At 49.3% G+C, this 20852-nt stretch overlaps 3 protein-coding genes across 4 annotated transcripts; all 3 read right to left on the bottom strand.

Annotated features, from left to right (window-relative positions):
- Positions 1-326: 326 nt before the first annotated feature.
- On the bottom strand, positions 327-2608 carry LOC132579726 (thymosin beta-15A homolog). The gene is made up of 3 exons (XM_060250331.1): positions 2591-2608; positions 1860-2005; positions 327-781 (listed from the first exon to the last, which is right to left on the bottom strand). Exons 2-3 carry the CDS (start codon positions 1957-1959, stop codon positions 744-746), a joined length of 138 nt encoding a protein of 45 aa, XP_060106314.1. The 5' UTR covers positions 1960-2005; positions 2591-2608; the 3' UTR covers positions 327-743.
- Positions 2609-6295: 3687 nt separating this feature from the next.
- Positions 6296-11020, bottom strand: SLC25A53 (solute carrier family 25 member 53). Its single transcript, XM_060250012.1, has 2 exons — positions 10893-11020; positions 6296-9805 (listed from the first exon to the last, which is right to left on the bottom strand). Exon 2 carries the CDS (start codon positions 9779-9781, stop codon positions 8882-8884), a length of 900 nt encoding a protein of 299 aa, XP_060105995.1. The 5' UTR covers positions 9782-9805; positions 10893-11020; the 3' UTR covers positions 6296-8881.
- A 3289-nt stretch (positions 11021-14309) lies between these two features.
- PRPS1 (phosphoribosyl pyrophosphate synthetase 1) lies at positions 14310-20526 on the bottom strand. Of its 2 annotated transcripts, XM_060249421.1 has the most exons (7): positions 20041-20526; positions 19691-19874; positions 18688-18786; positions 17567-17691; positions 15198-15371; positions 14590-14749; positions 14310-14468 (listed from the first exon to the last, which is right to left on the bottom strand). In XM_060249421.1, the coding sequence occupies exons 1-7, from the start codon at positions 20160-20162 to the stop codon at positions 14376-14378; spliced, it is 957 nt and encodes a 318-aa protein (XP_060105404.1). In that variant the 5' UTR covers positions 20163-20526; the 3' UTR covers positions 14310-14375. The 2 variants fall into 2 exon arrangements, with proteins under 2 accessions (XP_060105404.1, XP_060105405.1); XM_060249422.1 differs by lacking the exon at positions 19691-19874 and having other exon boundaries at positions 20041-20417.
- Between the last annotated feature and the right edge of the window lie 326 nt (positions 20527-20852).

Genomic DNA, 20852 nt, shown 5'->3' on the forward strand with positions numbered 1-20852 from the left:
ACAAGACTGCCAAGTTGCAACTACCCTAAATTCTCCAAGCAACCTCATTGTACATGGTAAAAGACCCTCTTCTTGAAGTCTGCTCATGAATCCCACAACCCTCACTCACTTGCTCACAGGCTGCCCCATTGAAAGACAAGCAGTGGAATCCTAACTTTTAAATTAGTGGACTTAGAAGAGTGGAACACAACTTCAGATTGCACTGCTAATCCTTCCTCAGCAAAACTGAACCTCCCAGTGCCAGGAACTCAAGCAGATCTGAAACATAAACAGCAGAAGTTCTGTAATGCTTCAGCTGTTTCCAAATAGACAACCAGAAAATCACATTTTTATTTTTCTCATCAAGTTTTAATTTTTTAGGAAAACAAATCAAATAGAGCTGCAGAAACAAACAGTGAGCAAATACAGAGGACAGATCTCAGCCCCTGAAATTGCCCCATCTAGCTAGACAGGGCAGGAAGGAGTGGGGTTTGAGCCATGTGAGCCCCAAATCTCCTTTTCTGTATTGTTCGTTCTCTCCTTGCTGAAACAGGCAGCAACATCAGCGCCCGAAGGAGGCAGCAGCTGCCCAAGAGAGAAGAAGCCAGCTGGTGACAGGGCTTCCGAGGGATCCAAAGCAATGGAGGTGGGATGGTTGCAATGGGAGCTGCAGCATTTAATACAATATACATTGTTGTAAAAAAAAAATGAATGCAAACAAGAGTAAGGAAGAGAGAATGGGCACTTCACATCAAGGGCCATCTCTATGATGTCTTCCCACATTCCTTCTCCTGTTCAATAGCTGGAAGAAAGAAAAAAAGGAGAACCATTAGCTGCTCTAGCAAACTTGTTTCACGGTCTGAAATGCTTCTGACAATTGTGCTGAAGTGCAGTGTCCCTTTTCAAAGCATTTCAGTAGCAATGAAGTACAAGAGGCTGAAGGTTTCTCAAGGCAACCCCAGGCAACGGTCCTGTGGCCTGAAGCCATTAGCCAAGCCCAGTGCTTCTGGGAACTGCGCTCCATGAGTCAGTGTGGCCAAGGGCTCCCACCTTCTGCTAAACCATCCATTTCTCCCTCGAAAGACAATTCCAACTCCCACCACACAGATACTCATTTTATAGCTACCCCAGCAAGGCTGCTGGCACTCAAGCAAAACAGCTGGCAACTTGGTCAAGGGAGCTGAGAAATGATCGAAGCACCATCGTGCCCTCAGGAAGGCCCTTCAAGCAGCTGATGGGGAGACTGAGCACCTTGCTGCAGCTGGAAGCTTATCCTGGGGGTGCAGAAGGTCAATGGCACCTCTTGAGGCTCCTTCTTGACTGCCAGATTCCTTTAGGATGAAGTAAACAGAAGCAAGAGCCTCCAGCGCCACTCAGCAGCCCCACTCAACCAGGACTGGGAATACCAGCCAGAAGCCTCTTCACCTGAATCCCGAATGAGGGTGAGAGAGGCTGACTTTCAGATCAAGTCTTCTGCCTTAAGAGAGCCTATCCTGCCAAGGAGGTTGCTTGCTCAGTCACCAAGCCTGGGATGCCAAGTCTCCCCTTCCCATTAGCTCTCCCTCCCACCCTTCATCATCAGCACAGTTACCTAACCAAGCCCCATCTGCTTTGGGAGCATGAATAAAGGAAGGCGGGTGGGCAGAGACCAGGCAGCCTGGGACTCTGGCTTTTACAAGCTACCAGCCCACAGGCATGGCTGCCTGCCATTTTCCTTGTGGAACAGCACACAGCCATTTCCCCTTGTGATTTGGGTGGTGAAAGGATACACCTATGCAGCCAGACTCGGGTTCCTGCCCCATGGCCAAGGAAACTGGGGGGGGGGGGGGGGGGGGGGAGCTCTAGATCTCCAAGCACCTCCTCTTCCCAAAGACACTCACTCTCCTTGGAAGGAAGGGTGTTCTTCTCTTCCGTGTTGGTTTTCTTCAGCTTCTTTTTGTCAAACTTCTCCACTTCAGACAGGTCGGGTTTGTCACACATTTTGACCACAGGAAGATAAGCTGGAACCTCGAGGACTGCAAAAGAGCTCAGCGTCAGCGGGGACAGCAGCCCGGGAGAGAGAGCCCGCCTCCCCATCCAGGCTGCTAGACAGGGAGGACAGCAAGGACGGAAAGGGCGCCCCGGGAAGGCAGCCCAGAGCCTCTCTTCAAGAAAAGGGTCTGGGGATAAGAACAGGGCAAGCCCCGCTGAGCTTCCAGCTCCATGTGTTAAAAAGGAGGGGGAAAAGAGGGCAAAGAACACGCTTTGCTTGAGGTGGGGAGTAAGGAGTCAATCTCCCCCCTCCCGTGTGAATTCAAAAAGCACCTCATCGCGTGCAAACCCAGGGAGCCGCCGTCAGTCCCGCATTCCACCCCCACCCTGCCCCGAGGTCCAACAACGCGACCCTTGCAGAGGCCATCCAGCCGCCCTTCCCCGCCACGCCCGCGAAGAAGACAAAGGCGGGACGAAGAAGCACGCGCCCCGAAACAGCCCGCAGGAGACGCGCCTGCAAGGGAAGCCAGGCAGACGGGGAGAGACAGCCAAATGAAGAAGACGGCCCTGCGCCGTTCCGTTCCACCCCACCCCAAGGGCACCGCCCATCTAGCCCCCGGTTACCTGCAATACGTCCAACAGGACTCTTAAGACTGCTCGAGCTCTGTAAAGCCAGCGTGTCTGGAACAGCCCTTTATATGTCGCGGCAGAGCGCTAGATGCGCCGGGAAATGTAGTTTGTCTGCCTAGTCAGGCTGCAGGCACCGCGCCAGGGGAAACTACGCGCCCCAGGAGGCGACGGGGGAGGAGAGGGGAGGGCCGGGCTGGAGGGCGCGGCACTGCTGGGCTGCGTGGGCTAGGCGGCAGCGAGGAGCGCGCCAAGGAGCAAGAGATAAGGAGGCGGGGACTAGTAGCCCGCTGGTCTGGCCCAACCCAGAGAGCCGCCTGTCCCGGTATGCCAGGGAGAGCCCCGGACAGACGTGGTCCTTACCCTGCGGTGGCTCCGGCCTGTTGGAGAAGCGAAAGGCGCGAGTTTCCGCCCTCCCAAGGCCAGCTCACTCCCCACGCCACGCCGAAGTTCCGTCTGTGGATTCGCGCGTGGCTACATCTCGTCTGCAGCCCACATGTAGGAAAGTGCGCGCGCATGAGCGGTGAGGCACCGTGTAGCGCTCAGCCCCGCCATTTCGCGCTCTGCAGCTGCTGAGATGAAAAGCTGAGCTCTTGATAACGTATATAAAACGACAGTTCTGGTTTTATGCACATGGCAAAGTGCCACCGGCGAGTTATCGCAACGCAGTCGTAGTCGACCTATCTTGGTCTTAGGAAAATTCGCTCTTTGCTGGCTGCTGCGGAGTCAAGGGACTTAGTGCACTGCAATGCTGTGACAACACGCCCCTCCAGCGGTCCTTGAAAAGAATGCAATCTTTCGGAAGGTAGTCTCACTCCGAGATTGTCCCCAGACAGCCAAGTACCAGCCTCGTGATCCAGAGAGACGCACACTCCCTGGCTATTTGAATGGTTTTGGTGGGTTGGAGGAGGTGTGCGCATGTGTGCAATCCTGTATGCACTTATGTATCAATCAGTAAGTCGGGCAGATCGACTTTCTCTTCATGTTATAGCATGTTTTCCGCACTTTTGAAAAGTGCAAAATTGCTCTCGCTAGCTTGGAGGAAGAGTGGGTGTGTGCCCGCCTGCTTCCGCTACTGACGGCAGATGTGAAGATTTTTGACCCGAACGTCAACCAGAGCAGACCATGAAAAGGGGCCAGCCAGGGGGAGGGTCTCCGATTGCAAGATTTCAGTACAGTTTACTCTTCCACCCTGAGTAGTAGGAAGGGGGGTTCGTGGGAGTGCTGAACTAAAGGGGGGGGGGCAGACCTAAGTCATTAGAGAGAAGCTCCCCCTCCGCACCGCAGGCGCGGAGCAAGGCGTGGCGCGTTCCTCTGATAGTCTCAGTATAGTCTACAGATGGAGTATATCCCACTGCAATCTTCACTCATAGGGTCAGTAGCGAGTTTGCTTTTGTGCCGGAAGTTCCGGCTGCGTGTTCCTTAACTTTATCACGAGGGGGGCGTGACTATGAGATCGGCAGGGAGAGAAGACCTCTTCCTTCGCTCTCTCATTTGTCTTGTGCCTTGTGGTAACAAGCCCCGCCTCCTCATAAGCGAAAGGTACTGAAGAGGAAGCTCCTGCGCCAGAATAACGGTTGTCCTTAAAGCCCCGCTTCCCCAACTCTGTGCGTTCTCGTTGCTTTATGCGCCATCTGGCGGCGGTACGGTGGCTGTTTTCCCCTCCTGAAGCTTCTGTCCAGGGATATTTTTAGTAGCCATTCCTAACCGGCACGATTCCAAAGGTCCGCCAGGCCAAGAAAACAGGCAAACATTCTCTAAAATAACACTGTATCCTCGAGGCTCGAAGGCTTTATAGGAACACATTCCAAGAAACCCCCATGGCTTCTCCAAAAACAAAGCCTGAGTGGAACCTTTAAGACCAACGAAGTTTTTTTCAAGGTATAAGCTTTCGTGTGCAAACACACCTCTTTAAATAAATCCAGGTGGGCAACTGTGTTGGTCTGAAGCCGTAGAACACATTTTGAGTCCAGTGGCACCTTTAAGACCAACAAAAGTTTATTCAAGGTATGAGCTTTCATATGCATGCACACTTCCTCAGATACATAGAAATGGCAATATATATATATATATATATATACACACACACACACACACATATTTATTGCATTGCATTACATTGTTCCAATATGCTGTTCCAAAAAAGAAATACACTAAAATGCAAAGGATGTTTAGCCCTTCTTGGTGAGAATACATATGTAAGGACTGAATTAGTTCAGCATAAGAAATTAGATAAACCAATATCCCTGTTAAATCCTGGGGGATTGCTCCAAGCTTTGTACTAACTTGTAGTTCGGTAGTTTCCCCTTCCAGTCTGTTCCTGAAGTTCTTTTGCAATAAAACAGCTACTTTGAGGTCACCCATAGAATATCCTGGAAAGCTGAAATGTTCTCCTACAGGCTTCTCAGTCTTATGATTCTTGACATCAGATTTATGTCCATTTATCCTTTGGTGTAGGGCTTGACCTGTTTGCCCTATGTAGAGAACTGAAGGTGCTAAATAATATATAGTAATGTTAATGAATGTAGCGTAAAACAATAATCAGAAACATCGACATGCATCTTGGACTTCTGGTGGTTGTTAATTTGTATGAGAGGGTGGGTTTTTTTTTGTTTTTTGCATATTCTGTCTTTTAACCCTATATGTTGTTTTTTAACTTGTTAGCCACCCAGAGCCTGCTGGGGGGGGATATAAATATGATAAAATAAAAATAAATAAATAGTTGACATTTAAAGGCATATACAATGTTAGAAGATGAGCATGTGAATAAGCCTCAGATGGTGTAGTTAATATTGTTGGATGCAGTGATTGTGTTGTCTGGGTGTATGTGACAGCAAAGTTGGCATCTGGGTTTATTATTTCAAGCTCTGTCAGTACCAGTCTCCATGTTCAAATTAGATGTTGCATTATTGTGGATGAGTTGTTTGAGATAGGGGAGCTGGCTGAGAGTAAGAAAGTGTTTGTGCCCCCCCCCCCAATACTTGTGAAAGAGAACTGTCATTATCCAGTAGAGGTTGTAAGTTTCTGATGATGCAGTGAACTGTTTTGAGTTGAGAGCTGCATGTGACCACTTAGTGGTGTTCTGTTATTGTTTCTTTTGGGCCTGTCTTGCAACTGGTTTTCTCTGATACCATTCTGTCTTTGTTAATCTGTTTCCTAACTTCAAACAGTGGATACTTTAGTTTCAAAAAGGTTGCTGTAGATCTCTGAGGTGAGAATCTCTGTCTGTAGGATTAGAGCGGATGCAGTTGTACATTGAGCATGGCTGTATACGATGGATCATTTGGTATGTTTAGGATGGTAGCTGGAGGCATGTATGTATGATCGTTGGTTAGTGGGTTTCCGGTATAAGGTGGTGTTTATGTGTCCATTGTATATTTTTACAGTAGTGTCCGGAAAATGTGTTTCTTGCATAGATCGGTTCATTGTCATGGCTTCTCCACTTCTGTTACTCTGGGCTGTCAAATGATTTTACCACCCTCCCTCCTTGTCCTTTTAACTTGCCTCCCAGAACACCTACTGGTGTTCAAGCAGGTGCAGTGTTTCTCCTGATCCACTCTTCCCTCTGGTTTTACTTTCTTGTCTCAAAGCTTATAATGTAAGCTCCTCTGGGTAGGGAACTGCCTTCTGCTCCGGAAAATGTCATGGATGGATAATGTTGTGGAATCCACATCATGTCAACCATAGGGAGCTATAATTAACTAATCAAAAGCACATGTTATTTAGCACATAATTTATTTCTCCATGTCATCCATTGTAAAAGAAACCCTAGCAATTGTTGAAGTCATTTTCTTTACCTTAAAAGTCAAGAAACCAGGCACAGTAATCCCTTGAAAGGACCAAAGATAAGGCAATCAATTTATCAGAGTAATCCAGATGTACACACAACAGTTCTTCACTGGGTCATTTGCTTCCTGAGGTCATTAAGCCATAGCAGGTACATTCCATGCCATGGCAGGTTACCAGCACAGCAGGTACATTCTATGCCATGGATCACCCCATTCCCACCCCCCACCCCCAGTCAATAATCTGAGCTATGTTACCCTTCAGCCATGCATTCACCTACCCCTTGATTATGGACCCTGGGGCTCTCAGGAAGGGCTTCCACGGGGCTGCCTTGGTTGGTCCATCCTCCTTCAAGGAGACAGGTCACTTTTGAGAATACTGAAGGGCCCAAGAGTGGTCAGTGCAGCCCTGTGGCTCCTCCTCAGACTCCCCCCATCCCAGTTCTCTGCCTGAACTCTCCAAGGCAGATTCCCAGAAACCACAAGAGAGGCTTCTCAGCTGACATGCTGCAGCTATAGGAGTAGAGTTGGTCAAGGTGTGAAGGAGATGTTCTTGGGTTTACAGCTCCCAGGTAGGCGGAGAGAGCAGCCCAGAACTCATTAAACTTTTACCAGTACTGCACATGTTAAAGGACAGGAGCAAAGAGGCTGCTCTGTGTGTGTGTGTGTGTGTGTGTGTGGGAGATTCCTCCAGATTTTTCTGCTTGCACCTAGTATGGTGCCTGCCTCCCCCCTAAGAACATTAGTCTCATTCATTGGAGGAAAAACTGAACAAATGAAGCTGCCTTGGCCCATTTAGATCAGAGTTCTGTCTATTCAGAATGGCAGTGGCTCTCTAGGGTCTCAGGCTGAGGTTGGCATCTCATTCTACCTGATATTTTGAATTGGGGTCTTTTGCATGCTAAGCAGGTGCTTTAATGCAGCCCCTCAAACCTGTTTATTAATGGAGCCTTACAGAGATACATCACTTAGTCTCTTAGTGGAAAGCTGCCACCCCTCAGCCAATGTAATCTCCTAACCTCTGTGAATACTCTCTGGTCTCCTTGTCCCTCTACCCATTCCTTTCTTGCATACATTGTGTGAATTGTCTCTCATGTAGGAGAGCAAAGCTTTGTAGATGGTTAGGCAGGTGGTCAGCCCAGCAACTATTCTTGCTTCTATTCCTTCTTCAAACAGCCCCTCTTAGCCACAGAGGCTGCTTATTGGAAATGCTTGTAATGATACCCCTGATGCTTGCTTAATTTAAAAAAGGTATAAAGAATTATAGAAGATAGAAACTGTAGTCTTGGGTGTGTGATCTTCTTCCTTGCTGCTTGTGCCTCCCTCCATCTGGGTTTCTATTGAATCTTGCACTGTTGACTGAGGTTCTGCCCCAGCCTGGTCCCAAAATGGGCCTCACTTCCAGTAATCTGTCCCTATTACCTTATTTTAATTCAGCTTCAGAATCAGGCTGTCCCTTTGGGCAGCCTCTCTAGCAAGAGTGAGAACAGGACAGCAACCCACACAACCTCAGGGGGAGCATTAGGTTTTTTCTTCCAAAAGGAAATAATATATGGGCTTAGCACAAGCCACAGCAAGAAAAGGGCATCTGTCCATGCAAGGGGGTGTGATTTTAGAAAAGCTGATAAAGGGAGAGTGACACTTGCCTTTTCCAGCAGCAAGCAAGGTTGGAGGAGTCCTTCACAGGTTAGATCTGTGTCAAGTTGTTATGGCTCAGGATCTATGAACTGTAAGCCATTTAATTAGGGCACCAGCTGAGTCAGACTGCCTTCGCTTTCTGTACTGGTTTATCTGCTCTATGTTCGCATGTGTGTATGCAGTTCTTCCTTATTTTCTTTATTTCTCCCCTGCAAGTAATTGCACTCCCCTTCCCTTCTTACTCTTTCCCCAAATAAAGTTAGAGTGTATTGTTTAAGAGAGCCTCTGTCACCCACATGTATACAAGGACTAGGTTTTGTGCATGCCAGCTTTTAAATGAGTCAGACTGTTACCAATTCTTCTCTAGCAGTTGCTCTGCCCCCGGGCTTTGCTTTCCTCAGAGCAAGTGATTTCCCACTAGTTGCTGTGCAGCCGTATTTTGATTCGTGGCTCCCTCCAATTTCTCTCGCAGCTTCTGGATCTCCAAAAAAACAAGGCCAAGTTGCTGTGGGGGAAATTGGAGGGATCTGTGAGTCAAAATGCAGCTGTGCAGGAACTAGTGGAGAATCGGTCGCTTGCTCTGAGGAAAGCTGAAGTCCGGGGGTGGAGCAACTGCTTGTGAGGGATCAGTGTGTGTGTTTGAGTGTGAGACAGAAAGAGGCCAAACTGGGCCTATCAGATTCTGCCTCAGTGTAACCAGGGGTGGTAGCTATAAGGGGGGGGGGGGGAGGAGAATGCATTAATGTTTCAGTGGCAAGCAGTAGTCAGATGGACTCCAGGGAAGGTGGGGAAGCAGGGTACTCCATCTCTGGTTTCCCCCTGCACTTCCTGGACAGCCCTCTCCAGATCCTGCCTTACTACCAACCATGTGGGTCTCCAACCTAGACTGTGTTCTGCTGGAGGAAGTCATAGATGGCTGTGGTGAGACCCCATGTTATGCATGACCTGAGAATAAGGAGGGACCCGCCCCTGTAAAGCAACACCACTCTCCTCCCATGGTTCGCCCAGACGGCTGCCACTGAGGCCTGGAAGTGAAGCATCTCCTGTTTCCCCACCTGAGACTGCACATTGGCAATAAGGACACTGAGAGGATACAGGAAAAGGCAAATCAACATGCCATTAACACTGCCGGACATCAGGGCAGGGAGCCAGTGAGGCAAGCCCCTTTCAGAGAGGCTGTCCCGAAGGGGATCCTTCAAAGAGAAATACAGGGAGCTCCCCAGGCTGTTACGAACCAGGATGAGGCCTAGGCCACGGTAGTAGCCCAGCACCAGCTTCTCCCTCAGAGCATAGGAGTGGAACTCCTGCAGGATACTGCGGGTTGTCGGGAATCTCTTGTTCTTCCGTCCGTCCTGAAGAATATTCTGGATCCTCTCAAAGGGAGCAAGCACCATGGCTTCCGAAATGCCAGACATGAGTCCTGCTGTGTACCGGTCTCCCAGGGAGTAAGGCCCAGAAGACTGGCTGGAGAGGATGTGAAGGCAGTTTTCGTATGTGCCAAACATCAGGGTGCCTTGCAGCGTCTTGGAAAGAAGTGGGGGAAAGACTCCTCGGTAGAATTTGTGTAGGCCCTCTTGGCTCAGCTGGCAAACGGCCTCCTGGATAGAAAAGGCATGGAGCTGTTGCCGGAAGATGGTCTTGTAGATGGGGAAGGTGGCGAGCGTGGAGAGGAAACAGGAGGCAGCCCCCATGTTGTAACTGCGGGAGCCCCAGCTTGGTTTCTCTCTTTCCTGCTCTGGCTTTCCAGTGTTCCCAGGAGGGGTTCCCACTTCCTTCTGCATCTTGAGTCCTTTCCTTTGCAGGCTCTAATGAGAAGAAAGACAGCCCGTGAGAGGGCTCAGGAGACCAGTTGCCTGTTATCTTATCCTGTGATTGGAGATAACTGGTGGAATAACCATAAGCAATGTGAGCAGGGTAACTACACCAGTTTCGTTAGGTGGTTAAGTGTGCAAACTCTGGGAGAACAGGGTTTGATTCCCCACTCCTCCACTTGCAGCTGCTGGAATGGTCTTGGGTCAGCCATAGTTATCACAGAGTTGTCCTTGAAAGGGCAGCTGCTGTGAATGCTCTCTCAGCGCCCCCTACCGCACAGGGTGTTTGTTGTGTGTGTGTGTGTGTGTGTGGAGGGTGGGGGGAAGGTAAAGGGGATTGTAAGCCACTTTGAGATTCAGAGTGTAGGGCGGGGTATACCGGTAAATCCAATTTCTTTTTCTTCTTCTGTCTGGATCAGGCGGACCACATAAGGGAGTAGCGTGAGACAGAGAAATGCTCCTGCTTGCTAATTGAGGGCCTGGAGTGGCTGCCACAGCCCCCCCTGAGATACTCCCCCAGCATATTAGATTAGGATGTCACCTCTTTTGATATCCAACTGAGAAACAATTGTTGCAGTTTCAGCTGGAGGATTCCTGCTTTTTGCTTGTTATCAGCATTCCAAAGGCAGAGCCTGAAACTAGCTAGCAGCAGGCTGTACTCACTGAAGCCAGCAAAGCATCCTAACACAGGAGGGATAGAAAGCAGCATAAGCCTGAAAAATCTTTCTCCCGTTTGTTTACATCCAGCCTGCTGAGAGTTCTAGAGAATTTATAGGCTTGCAGTGTTAATTTTGCTCAGTCTCAATAAAAAGTATGGCATGGCCTTTGTTACAGGTGAAAATGGCCACCTCGTTTTTGGCTAAGGGGCAAGAGGAAAATGCGTTCCACACAACCTTGTGCAAGGCAGCCATGCCCACCCCCTCCCCTTCTATAAAACCTGGCCACCCATCTTTGGACACCTTAGCTAGGCTCTTGCTCTACGAAGCCAAGCTTAGCAAATAAGCCACTGGCTGGACGGGTGTCCCCCAATCCCCTCTAGTATGAAAGAGAAACAAGGGCTGGAGGCAAAAACACAGCTTACCTATTAACTGCTCCGATTTCTTCTCCCTCCCCAATTCTCTCCTCCTGCTCATCTCACATTCTTTGCAGAGGAGGAAGAGCTTTATTCTCAGTGCTGCCGGATGTTCTCTGTGCTAGTGCCTCCATCCCACTAAGCTTCCGGTGGGTTACTCAGGAGGACCGACTCTCACAAGCCTCTTCCTTGCAATCAGAAGCAGAGGATGCCTTCACAGGCTGCATCGCTGACACAAGGGAACCCCGGCTGGAGCTGCCCAGGCACAAAGGACTCCCCCCCCCCAAACGTCTTGGCATTATGCAAATGCTTTTCTGGAGTAACCAGAGAGAAATTCAGGTGGGCAGCTGTGCTGCTCTGAAGCTGCAAAACAGTTTGAGTCCAGTGGCACCTTTAAGACCAACAAAGTTGTTCTATTTTGGGTGTAAGTCTTCATGTGCATGTACACTTTTTCAAACAGAGAGAAATGCTCACTTAGCCCTGGAACATGCTCAAGGTTTTCACAGTAACATTTGTGGGGTGTACACTGGGGGAGAACCTTGGGAAAACTTACATCCTTTGTTCAGCAAAATTTATACACACACGTGCAGAGAAACTGTTTCCCAAGATTCAGTGCAGAAGCTTCAGTCCTTCCCTGGAACTCTGGATCAAGCCACTGATTTTGTGTGTGTGTGCCTGTAAGTCATGGTTGACTACTGGCAACCCCTAGTGGGGCATGGATGTTTCAGAAAGGTGGCTTGCTTATTGCCTACTTCTGCATCCTGGCCCTGGTATTCCTTGGTGGTCTCCCATCCAAGTACTTGCCAGGATCAGCCCTTTGTTTGAGATTGGGATTGCCTGGGCTATTCAGGTCAGAGTAAGCCATTGCTTCTTTGTGCAAACCTAACAATGACAGTAAAGTTAGAGCTGGCCTCTGTTGCCATCAGGGTCATTCCAGTAGAAGATTTCAGCTGCATGGAAAAGAGGCGCTTTATGCAACGGGGAGCTGGTCAAGCAAGCCCCAGCCTCACTGTTTTATGAAGGGAAAAGTGGGGGGGAGAGTGGCAGGGTTCCCTCTAGGCGAAGTCAGTGTGAGCTAGCTCACAATTTTTTAGCTTGCAGCTCACACATTTTTGTCTCAGCTCAGGAAAAATGGCCCTAGAGCAAATTAATTATGCCGTAGCTCACAACTTTAATGCCAGTAGCTCACAAAGTAGAATTTTTGCTCACAAGACTCCACAGCTTAGAGGGAACATTGGTGAGTGGGTAAGTGAAGGGTGTTGCATTGATCTAGCAAAGCATCCAGCAGTTCTGAGTTTCCTCCTTGCCCAGACAGATGGCCACAACAGGTATTACAGCTTTGGTGAGCCCCCAACAGGCTCTCCCCTCCCCCAATCTATGAATACTACATGGTGTCCCTTGCAACATACACTGGAAAGGGCCTGCAGAGATTTCTATCCCAGCAACTCTTTTTTTCAGGCTCTGAATCTATGCAAAGGAACGGGAAAAAATTCATAACCATGCTTATGGCATGAGCAGCAGCCCTGCTTTCGCTCCATCTGTGCGATACTACATCATCTTTGCAATGGGCACCGGGACTTCCACACTATCTGAGACTGGACAGCCAAGGCAGTGGGGCACAGTGCAGGCAGCCAGCCAGCCTCTGTCATTGCTCTGAGATCAAATACTCCTCTTCATCCTCCTACAGCTTCAAGAAAAGGTGTACTGAGAAGAATTCTTTCTTGGCTCATTCACTCCCCATTTTCCAACCAGGTGCATCAGAACTGAAACCCCTCCTTTACTGTGCCTGCCTTGAAGGAAAGATCATGATTTGCCATGTCTTCCTCCCCTACTGGGCCCCATTGCACATCTCTTTGCCACCTGTCCAGATCACCCACCATCCCCATTTTTGGATACCATAAAATGAGCTGCTTCCGCTTTGATGCAGGGGAATGAAGTCACCCGTACCTAGGCTATCAGTTGCCCCAAGAGCAAGTTCCAAAAGGGGAACAGCCACCCCCATCCCCAGTGAGAAGTAGCATTCAAGGAGGGTTTTTTTTGGTTTTTAAATAAAAGTTTAATTCCTTCATTGAGGTCTGGAGGAACACATATGGTGCTGACCCCCCCTCCAAGCCCCCCGGGCTGCTTTCCAAAGAATCTCTCTGGGCTGCTGCCCAGGACTGAGAAGAGGCAGCAGCTTGAAAGAGAGAGGTGACACAAAGGATGCTGGGCAGAGAAGCAACCACACACACACGGACCTGTCACACAGATGAGACACAAGACACTCCCTCCCCCCCTCGCCACATGCTTTGGAAGAAGTGGATATATAATTGCCAGGGGCCCAAGAGCCCTGGGACAGGAGAGAGGAAGTGTATTAAGAAGGCACAATACTCAACATCTAAAGAGGACCCCCCTCCCAAGCTGAGACTTTTCAAGACAGCTTCTGTCATCCCACAAAAGAAGGGCTTCACATAAGCTGTGGCGGAGAGATGCCAATGACTTTGCTAAAGCAGTCTTTGTTCCAGATTAAGCCAGACTTCACCAAGCCAGGCTACTGCTTCTCTCTTTCACAAGAGAGGTTAGTGGGTCATCTGCAGATTGTCTGATGTGGCAGCTCAGGATTCAAGTGTGATGCTTTTGCCTCTGGTGACGGAATCAGTGACCATCCTCCTTCATCCTTCTGCGGGAGTGTCGAATGAGAGTTAACAAGGAACACGGAAGAAGCACCAATAAATAAAAGACGGACCTAAGGTCTCACTAGGAAAAGCGTCCGACAGAGAGGAGTGGGTGGTGGGATATTTCCCCAGGGCCCTGGAAACTGCACTGTCACCCTCTGGCACAGGATGAAAAGCAGGGTTCCCCCAACATGGCAGGCTTGGGACGGGAACGCTACTCATCAAAGCTCCAAATACAAAACATATCAATGAGTTTAGCTATGAAAAATGAACACCTGGATCAGCCCAACCAGATGGACTGCTCTGAAATGAACTGGACACAAAGGGGGGGGGGGGAAGGAGAGAGAGAGACTGAGACTAGGAGGGGCAGGAGCCAAGAAAAGCCATGCCCCAGCTAGTGACAGAATATGGAAGCCCCCCATGTCTCCTGCCACCCCTTCTGTCCCACCCCCTCCCCTCCTGGGACCTTCCTTCCGCCGAGGAGCAGCTACCCGACCTAGCAATACAAAACTATCCAGGGAGCTTCACATGCAAAAAGTCTCCCCCACCCCAACCCCACTGGGCAGTCTGCAAAGTCCGCTCTACTTTCCCACGGAGGGAGAACATCTTAATATCACTAGTTACTTGAGAGCCTAGGAATGAGTGAGAGCTTGGAAGTGATTCCCTCCATCTCTCCCTCCCAGGCTCTGGGAACGCAGAGGAAGAACTGAGCAGAGCTGCAGTCAGGCAAGCAAAATTATCTTCTACTGAACCTTAAAACAAATTCAACACATTTTGGTTTGTTTTTTTTTCCAAAAAAAAAGAAAAAGAGCCACACAAGCAGCAGCAGCTTTGACTGTTATAAAGGAACATGACTGAAGAGGTAAGAGACTGATTCGCCATTGTGAGTCCTCCTGATGGCCTCGGCCAGAATCATGGAGATGTCGATGACCTATGGAGGGAGGAAAGGAAACAGAGAAAGGCCATCAGCTCCAGCCTGAAGGTTTTCCTCCTTTGCTAGGTCTTTTCTATCTGACCTCACCAGCACATTTTTTTTAAATATTCCCAACTACCTGGATTTTAGGGCAGTGCTTCATCTTGTCCTCCTGGGGGATTGTGTTTGTGACTACAACCGCCTCGAAGCAAGCATTGTTGATGCGAGAAATGGCTGGCCCAGAAAAGATCCCGTGGGTTAGAATGGCATAAACTTTGGTGGCTCCAGCTGAAAGCAGTCTAGGGCAGAAGGAAGGCAGAAGGCAAGGTTTGCATTGCTTGCAAAGGGAAAGTCTGGGGTTTCTTTTCCAAAGCATAATGTGTGCCCCTGACAGCCCAGCATGCAAGGAGAACATACCTCAGTCACCCTTCTCACAAAAGGGGCTATCTGATATGAGACAACTGCTTCAATTTTCAGAAATCAAAATAGGTTTAGCAACTCTAAGGTCAGTCTCAAACATAATGTGGGAGAAATGTGTTCCAAATTCATCTTGGGTATCTTTTTAAAGTCAGAATGGAAACATAAATAAGATGCCGGGAGCAGGGATGGAGACAACCCCCAAAGTAGCCACTTTTATTTAGGACTCTGTCCCTTCCATGTAAACCCAGCATGACACCTCCAAAAGCAGACTAAGCCATAGCTGCTCCTTACATCAGCCTGTTAGACTGGACAGACAAAGGCACTCACCTGTCCGCTGCATGACAGATTGTTCCACAGGTGTCTGCCATGTCATCCACAAGGATAGCCACTCTGTCTTTCACATCTCCCACTAAAACCATGCGGTCCACTTCATTTGCCTTCTTCCTCTCCTTGTGAATGAGGGCAAAGTCCACATTCAGCCGATCAGCAATAGAAGTCACTCTGTGGAGACAGCAAAACTGAACATGGTGCCCAGAAGATCTGAATCTGGAACAGCTGTGAGGCCCAATTTCCACAGGTCTTAATGATGCAGAGCTTATACTACTTGTCATTATTGCATGTCCCTCACCCTTCTATCATCCTGGAATTCAACAGAGCCCAGCATGAACGTTGGTCAAAGCGGGATTCTCATTCAGGCACCAGCAGACCAGCTTAGCTTCAGCAACAGTGCTGCATCATGCGGCCCTGAAAGTCTGTGTGCTTGGTGAGGGGCTGAGTATCAGAGATCACATGCTGTGCATGCAGCTGTTCCATGTGCACCACTGCACAATGAGCAGAACCAAGTTCAATGTGCAGCGCCATGTTAAAAGATATCTTGCCTGACTAGTGAGAGCCACTGCAGTCAGAGTACACAATGCCAGCCTCAATGAAACTAGCGGTATGTGTCAGAATGAAGCTGCTTTATATGTTCACATACAAAGCAACAAAAGGAAACATAATGCTGCCCCAACTGGCAACAGTCTGGAGGTAATCTGTGCACAAATTATAACACAACAGTTTGGGGAAGTTTCCCACCGCCTGTAGGTTTTTCTTTCCTAGAAACGGGTCATGCTCCAGAGTCTCAGCCCTGTGACATGAACCACTGCAGTTAATGCTAAAGCCCTTGGAGTAGGATGTGGCAACATGTTGGGCAGACACACCTCTCATTTGCTGAGGTCAGAAAGGTCAAGGCTTTTCCAGTTCCCATGGGAGACTTTGACCTAATTGCCTGCCAGCTTCCTGAAGATTAGGAGAAACTTGCTAATAGTCAACAATGATTAGAAAGGTGGGTGGGCTGCCCCTCAGTGGAAATTTTCAAGCAAGAATGGGCAGCTCTTTGTCAGGGATGCTCTAAGCTTTGCATTTCCTGCACTGAACAGAGGGTGGACTACATGGCTTGTAAAAGCCTGATGACCACCTTAGATGGGCTCAACCCAGCTGTAGCATTTTATCTTGTGCTTAAACAGTGATTTGCAGAGTACATTGATAGCCATTGCATTTTCCAAGTGTGTGCAAACAATGTTGTCCATATCTGTGGCAAGAATGATTATTTACAAGATCTGTATGCTGCTTTTCTGCCTAATTGGGGCCACCAAGGTGGCTAACAGTTAAAAGATAGAATAAAAACATTTCAAAAAATTAAAGCCAGAACTAAATTATATATGGAGCACATAAACCAGTTAGTTAAGACATACAGTGGGAAGAAAGGATCACTGAAAGAACATCAGATGAAACAACAAAAGGCCTTCACTTGCTGGTCAGAGACACTGCCAGAAGGGAACAGATGACTATTCCTGGAGGAAGAGTTTCAGAGTTTGGGTAGCACAACCCAAAAGGTCCTTGGGAAGAGGGGGCACCTGAAGCATGGCCTGGGAAGATGATCTTAGTTGTTGAGCAAGTTTGTATGAAAGCTATATAGGACTTTAAAGGTCAGCACTAGCACCTTGAATTGGGCCTGAAAACAATTTGGGAGCCAGTGTAGATGGACCAAGATTGGAGTTATATAGTCCCTACAACCCACTTCAGTCAATAACTTGGGTACAGCATTACGTACCAACTGAAGTTTCTAAACAGTTTGCATGGATGGCCCCTTGTAGAGTGCGTTGCAGTAGTTTAATATAAATGTTGCCATGACATATACTACAGTAGCCAAGAGTGTTCCCTCTAAACTGAGTTAGCGTGAGTTAGTCTCCAGCTCACACATTTTTGTCTTAGCTCAGGAAGGATGACCCCAGAGCACAATAATTTATGCAGCAGCTCACAACTTTAATGCCAGAACTCACGACTTTAATGCCAGTAACTCACAAAGTAGAATTTTTGCTTGTGGCTTAGAGGAAACATTGGTGGCCAGATCTTTTCTGCCCAGGGAAGGCCACAGATGCCACCTGCTTATTCAGGAACTCCCCCAAGCTAGGGGCCTGTTCCTTTAGGGGAAGTGCAGCCCCATCCAGAAGGGAACAATATCAGAGAAGACATGAGCAGTTCTGTATGGAAGCCAAAGACAAAAAGATAGGAATATTCTGTAGTGAGAAAATGTAGAGAAGATAGTGATTAGGAGAAGCATAAGGCAATAACTAGACCAGCAAGCATGCCTGCTGTTTGTTGGGCCCTAGGAGTCACTGCTGTTCCAGATGCTCACTCCCAATCCATCTGATCACCTTTTGGCTCCACCAGCATCAGGTGAGACGATTGTGCAGGTCTTCCACTCTACTATGTTCTCTCTGATCCACTTCAGGACGGCAGGCTCTGCATACAGGTTGTCCACAGGGATATCAAAGAAGCCCTTTGGGGGAAAGGAGACAGCTGTGTTCTCAAGACAGATCTGGTAGAGCCACAGGCTTTTTTGCTCTGACTTCTAGTTACTTTAATGGGAGGAAATAAGAAGCATGCTGTAAGATAGCAGCAGCAGGTTCCAAAGAAAGGTACTCCAGACTGTCATGGCTGAAACTTTCATTTGGGACTGGCACAGCAATGACTTACCTCATAAGCTGCTATTCAGCCTCCTTAGCCCAAGCTTGCAAGATTAAGAGGGCATTCAAATTACAAGCCATTGACTTCATTTCTGTGCTTTGGGAAGCGAAGCATCAGTCCAAAAGGGAGAAGCCAAACTTTTTTTTTTTGCAAAGGGTCCAGAGTATCAAGGCATCTACCACACCTGGCCTTCTAAAACTTGGTTCACATATGCAGGAGAATGCAGGAGCAGAGGTGGTAGAATGGACCAAATCACTGCAAAGTGCTAGTCAAGGATCACAATTTGGAATGCTCCTATATGTGAGGTTCCCTGCAAAGAGAAATTAAGCACAGCAGGGAATGTGAAAGATAGAAGTCCTTACTCTCTTTTTAGTTATAGTATTCTGTTTGCACGGAGTTTTCTGGAAATGCTGAAACTCTCTGCCCACACTTTGAAATGGTGTAGACCGGGGGTGGCCAACAGAAGCTCTCCAGATGTTTTTTGCCTACAACTCCCATCAGCCCCAGCCAGCATGGCCAATGGCTGGGGCTAATGGGAGTTGTAGGCAAAAAAAACATTTGGAGCTATCGTTGGCCACCCCTGGTGTAGACCATTCTACTACCTCATTCTCAAGCAGCCTATTGCATGTGTACACCACATCTAAACCAAACAGGCAGAGAAACAGGTTACTCTTTAGCTACATTGTGCCAAAGGCCCAGTCACTTGCTCTGAAGCTGCCCTTAACAGCCTGATGAACAGCATCTGCCACAGAGATGAGGGAAGTAGGAATCAGAAGCAGACAGAAGTGTGGAAGACATTTTGTCTCACCTGAATCTGAGACGCATGCAGGTCCATGGTGATGATGTGGTCTGCCCCAGCAACTGAGAGCATATTTGCCACCAGCTTGGCAGAGATTGGGGCCCGGCTCTAAAGGAAAAAGCAGGCATGTGAATCTGAAGCAGGCTTCTTTTGGACTACCATGCACAACAACCCTGACTGTAGAAAGGAGCAATCCCTCATGAGGAGACCAGAAAAGAGAACTTCCTGAGAAGTTTCAGTCCCAACAACAACTAGCCTGGCATCCAGGGAAGTAATAATATGAACTTTTTGAAAGTTTCTTGGTACACAAAACACATAGGATATCCATAAAAACAGAAAACTAGAGCACCATAAAGGATTTTCTTTAAAAGCAGATTTTTTGAAGGGGGGAGTGAAAACTTCTACTTCATCAGCCTGCACCCTCCTTTGCAAGAGACACTGCCAAGGCCTCATCTTTCTTTCCTAAGGGTCCAAATTCCTTCTTCCAGTCATGCCTGCCAAGTTTCACAAAGAAGACCTAGCTTACTCTTACCGAGGCATTTTGCGTGTCAAATTGCTGGGGGCCTCAGACATACAACACAATGGCAGCACTCGCTCCATCACCAGTCTTCAGCCTCTTGGTCCCAATACATCCCTGACCAATCTTGCCTCTGCCCTAGCCAAGATAAAACCTAACCACCAGGTCTGTTTCCCAACCTTCACCCTCCACCTTGCTTAGGATCATTTTATGCTGTCTAAAGGGAGATCCGTAAAATCCCCACAAACAGAACTACAACAGATCATGTGGCTTGCCTCTGGCCCTTGCACAGAGAGAGCTCTAATGGGAGGCCTAACCCTGAGCATTTTAAGCAGCTCACAGCAAGGAAGCCCTTCTCTCTGAGAGCCGCTGCCAGTCAAAGGTGATGGTGCTGATCCTGGGAGACGCATTCTATTTGGAGACTCCCTCATTCATGAGTTGCCTAACCCTGGGGAAGGGCTCCAAGTGAAGAAGCGTGATCCTCCGGGAGCCCACCTTGTCCTTTTTGTCTTGGCGCGCGTAGGGAAAGCAGGGAATGACGGCAGTGACGCGGCTGGCCGAGGCGATTTTGCAAGCGTTGATCATGATGAGCAGCTCCATCAGGTTGTCGTTGATCTCGCCGCAGCCGCTCTGCACGATGTAGACGTCCTCGCCGCGCACGCTCTCGCCGATCTCCACGCTGCCGGCACGGGGGGGGGGGGGAGCGGGTTAGGCTTCGCGCCCCCGGACCTGCACCGGGCAGCCCCTCCCCCCTCCCCGGACTACGATTCCCGTCAGCGCCCGCGCGCCGTGGAGTCGGCCGGGAGCCGTAGTTTCTCTCCCGCGGCCTCCCCGCCCCCGCTCACCATGTCTCCTGATTGCTGAACTTCTTGGTGACGACCTTTCCGAGTTCGAGGCCGAGGCGGTCGGCGATCTTCTGCGAGAGATCCTGGTGGGAGCTGCCGCTGAAGATCTTGATGTTGGGCATCCTGGAGGCGATACAAGGACACCTCGTCGCCGCCTCCGCTGCCTCCCTGCGCCTCTCCTCGGGGCTGGCGTGCCTCTGGGGCTCCAGCGGCAGACACGCCTCCGCCCTATTGGCGGCTCCGGGTGAAAGACGGGGAGGAACAGAACAGCAGGGCAAAAGCAAGACCTGCGCCTACGCCGCCATCTTGGCGCTTCCCGCCAGCGGCACCCCTTTTTATCACCTCGCCGGGCCGCCGCGGCTACACCCCCCAAACTTCGTCACGTGGCAACGCAGCGCGTTCGACGGCGTGATGAGTGGGGGCGGGGCCGCCACGGCCTGCCAGCTGACAATGGCCAGTAACTGCTTCTGGCGGAGAGGTGGGACCATCGAGAACCCGATTGGTCCAGGCACATGATAGCGGGGACGGGTAGCCAATGGGCCTCAGCGATTCTGCCTCGCGGTCTGAATCGCGAGAGTTTAGTGCAGAACGCGAGACCAGATACGAACAGGTAGAAGTTCAACGGGAGAAGTAGCGACGTGGACCCCTCGGCTGTCTGCGGAGGCCGAAAGGAGACACGTTTCTTGCGTATGCCCTGGGCCCAGGGGTGCGGGCAGGTCCGCACAGGCAGAAAGCTAGTTTGCCAGGGAGAGCAGACCGATGCCTTTCCAGCAAAGGGCATTCAGAGGTATACAGTCTCTAAACATGGAGAT

Source organism: Heteronotia binoei, chromosome 11 (genome assembly GCF_032191835.1).
Source record: "Heteronotia binoei isolate CCM8104 ecotype False Entrance Well chromosome 11, APGP_CSIRO_Hbin_v1, whole genome shotgun sequence".
In the NCBI taxonomy this organism is placed as follows: Eukaryota; Metazoa; Chordata; class Lepidosauria; order Squamata; family Gekkonidae; genus Heteronotia; species Heteronotia binoei.

What these genes read in the sequence shown, in the direction of transcription:
- LOC132579726 (XM_060250331.1), bottom strand. Translation starts at nt 1,959, where the DNA reads ATGTGTGACAAACCCGACCTGTCTGAAGTGGAGAAGTTTGACAAAAAG. An exon ending in CACCCTTCCTTCCAAGGAGA is followed by an intron (nt 782 to 1,859) that starts GTGAGTGTCTTT and finishes TCTTTCTTCCAG; the next exon opens with CTATTGAACAGGAGAAGGAA.
- PRPS1 (XM_060249421.1), bottom strand. Translation starts at nt 20,162, where the DNA reads ATGCCCAACATCAAGATCTTCAGCGGCAGCTCCCACCAGGATCTCTCG. An exon ending in GATGCTGGTGGAGCCAAAAG is followed by an intron (nt 15,372 to 17,566) that starts GTGATCAGATGG and finishes CTGTCTCCACAG; the next exon opens with AGTGACTTCTATTGCTGATC. An exon ending in AGCACTGCCCTAAAATCCAG is followed by an intron (nt 14,469 to 14,589) that starts GTAGTTGGGAAT and finishes CTCCCTCCATAG; the next exon opens with GTCATCGACATCTCCATGAT.
- SLC25A53 (XM_060250012.1), bottom strand. Translation starts at nt 9,781, where the DNA reads ATGCAGAAGGAAGTGGGAACCCCTCCTGGGAACACTGGAAAGCCAGAG.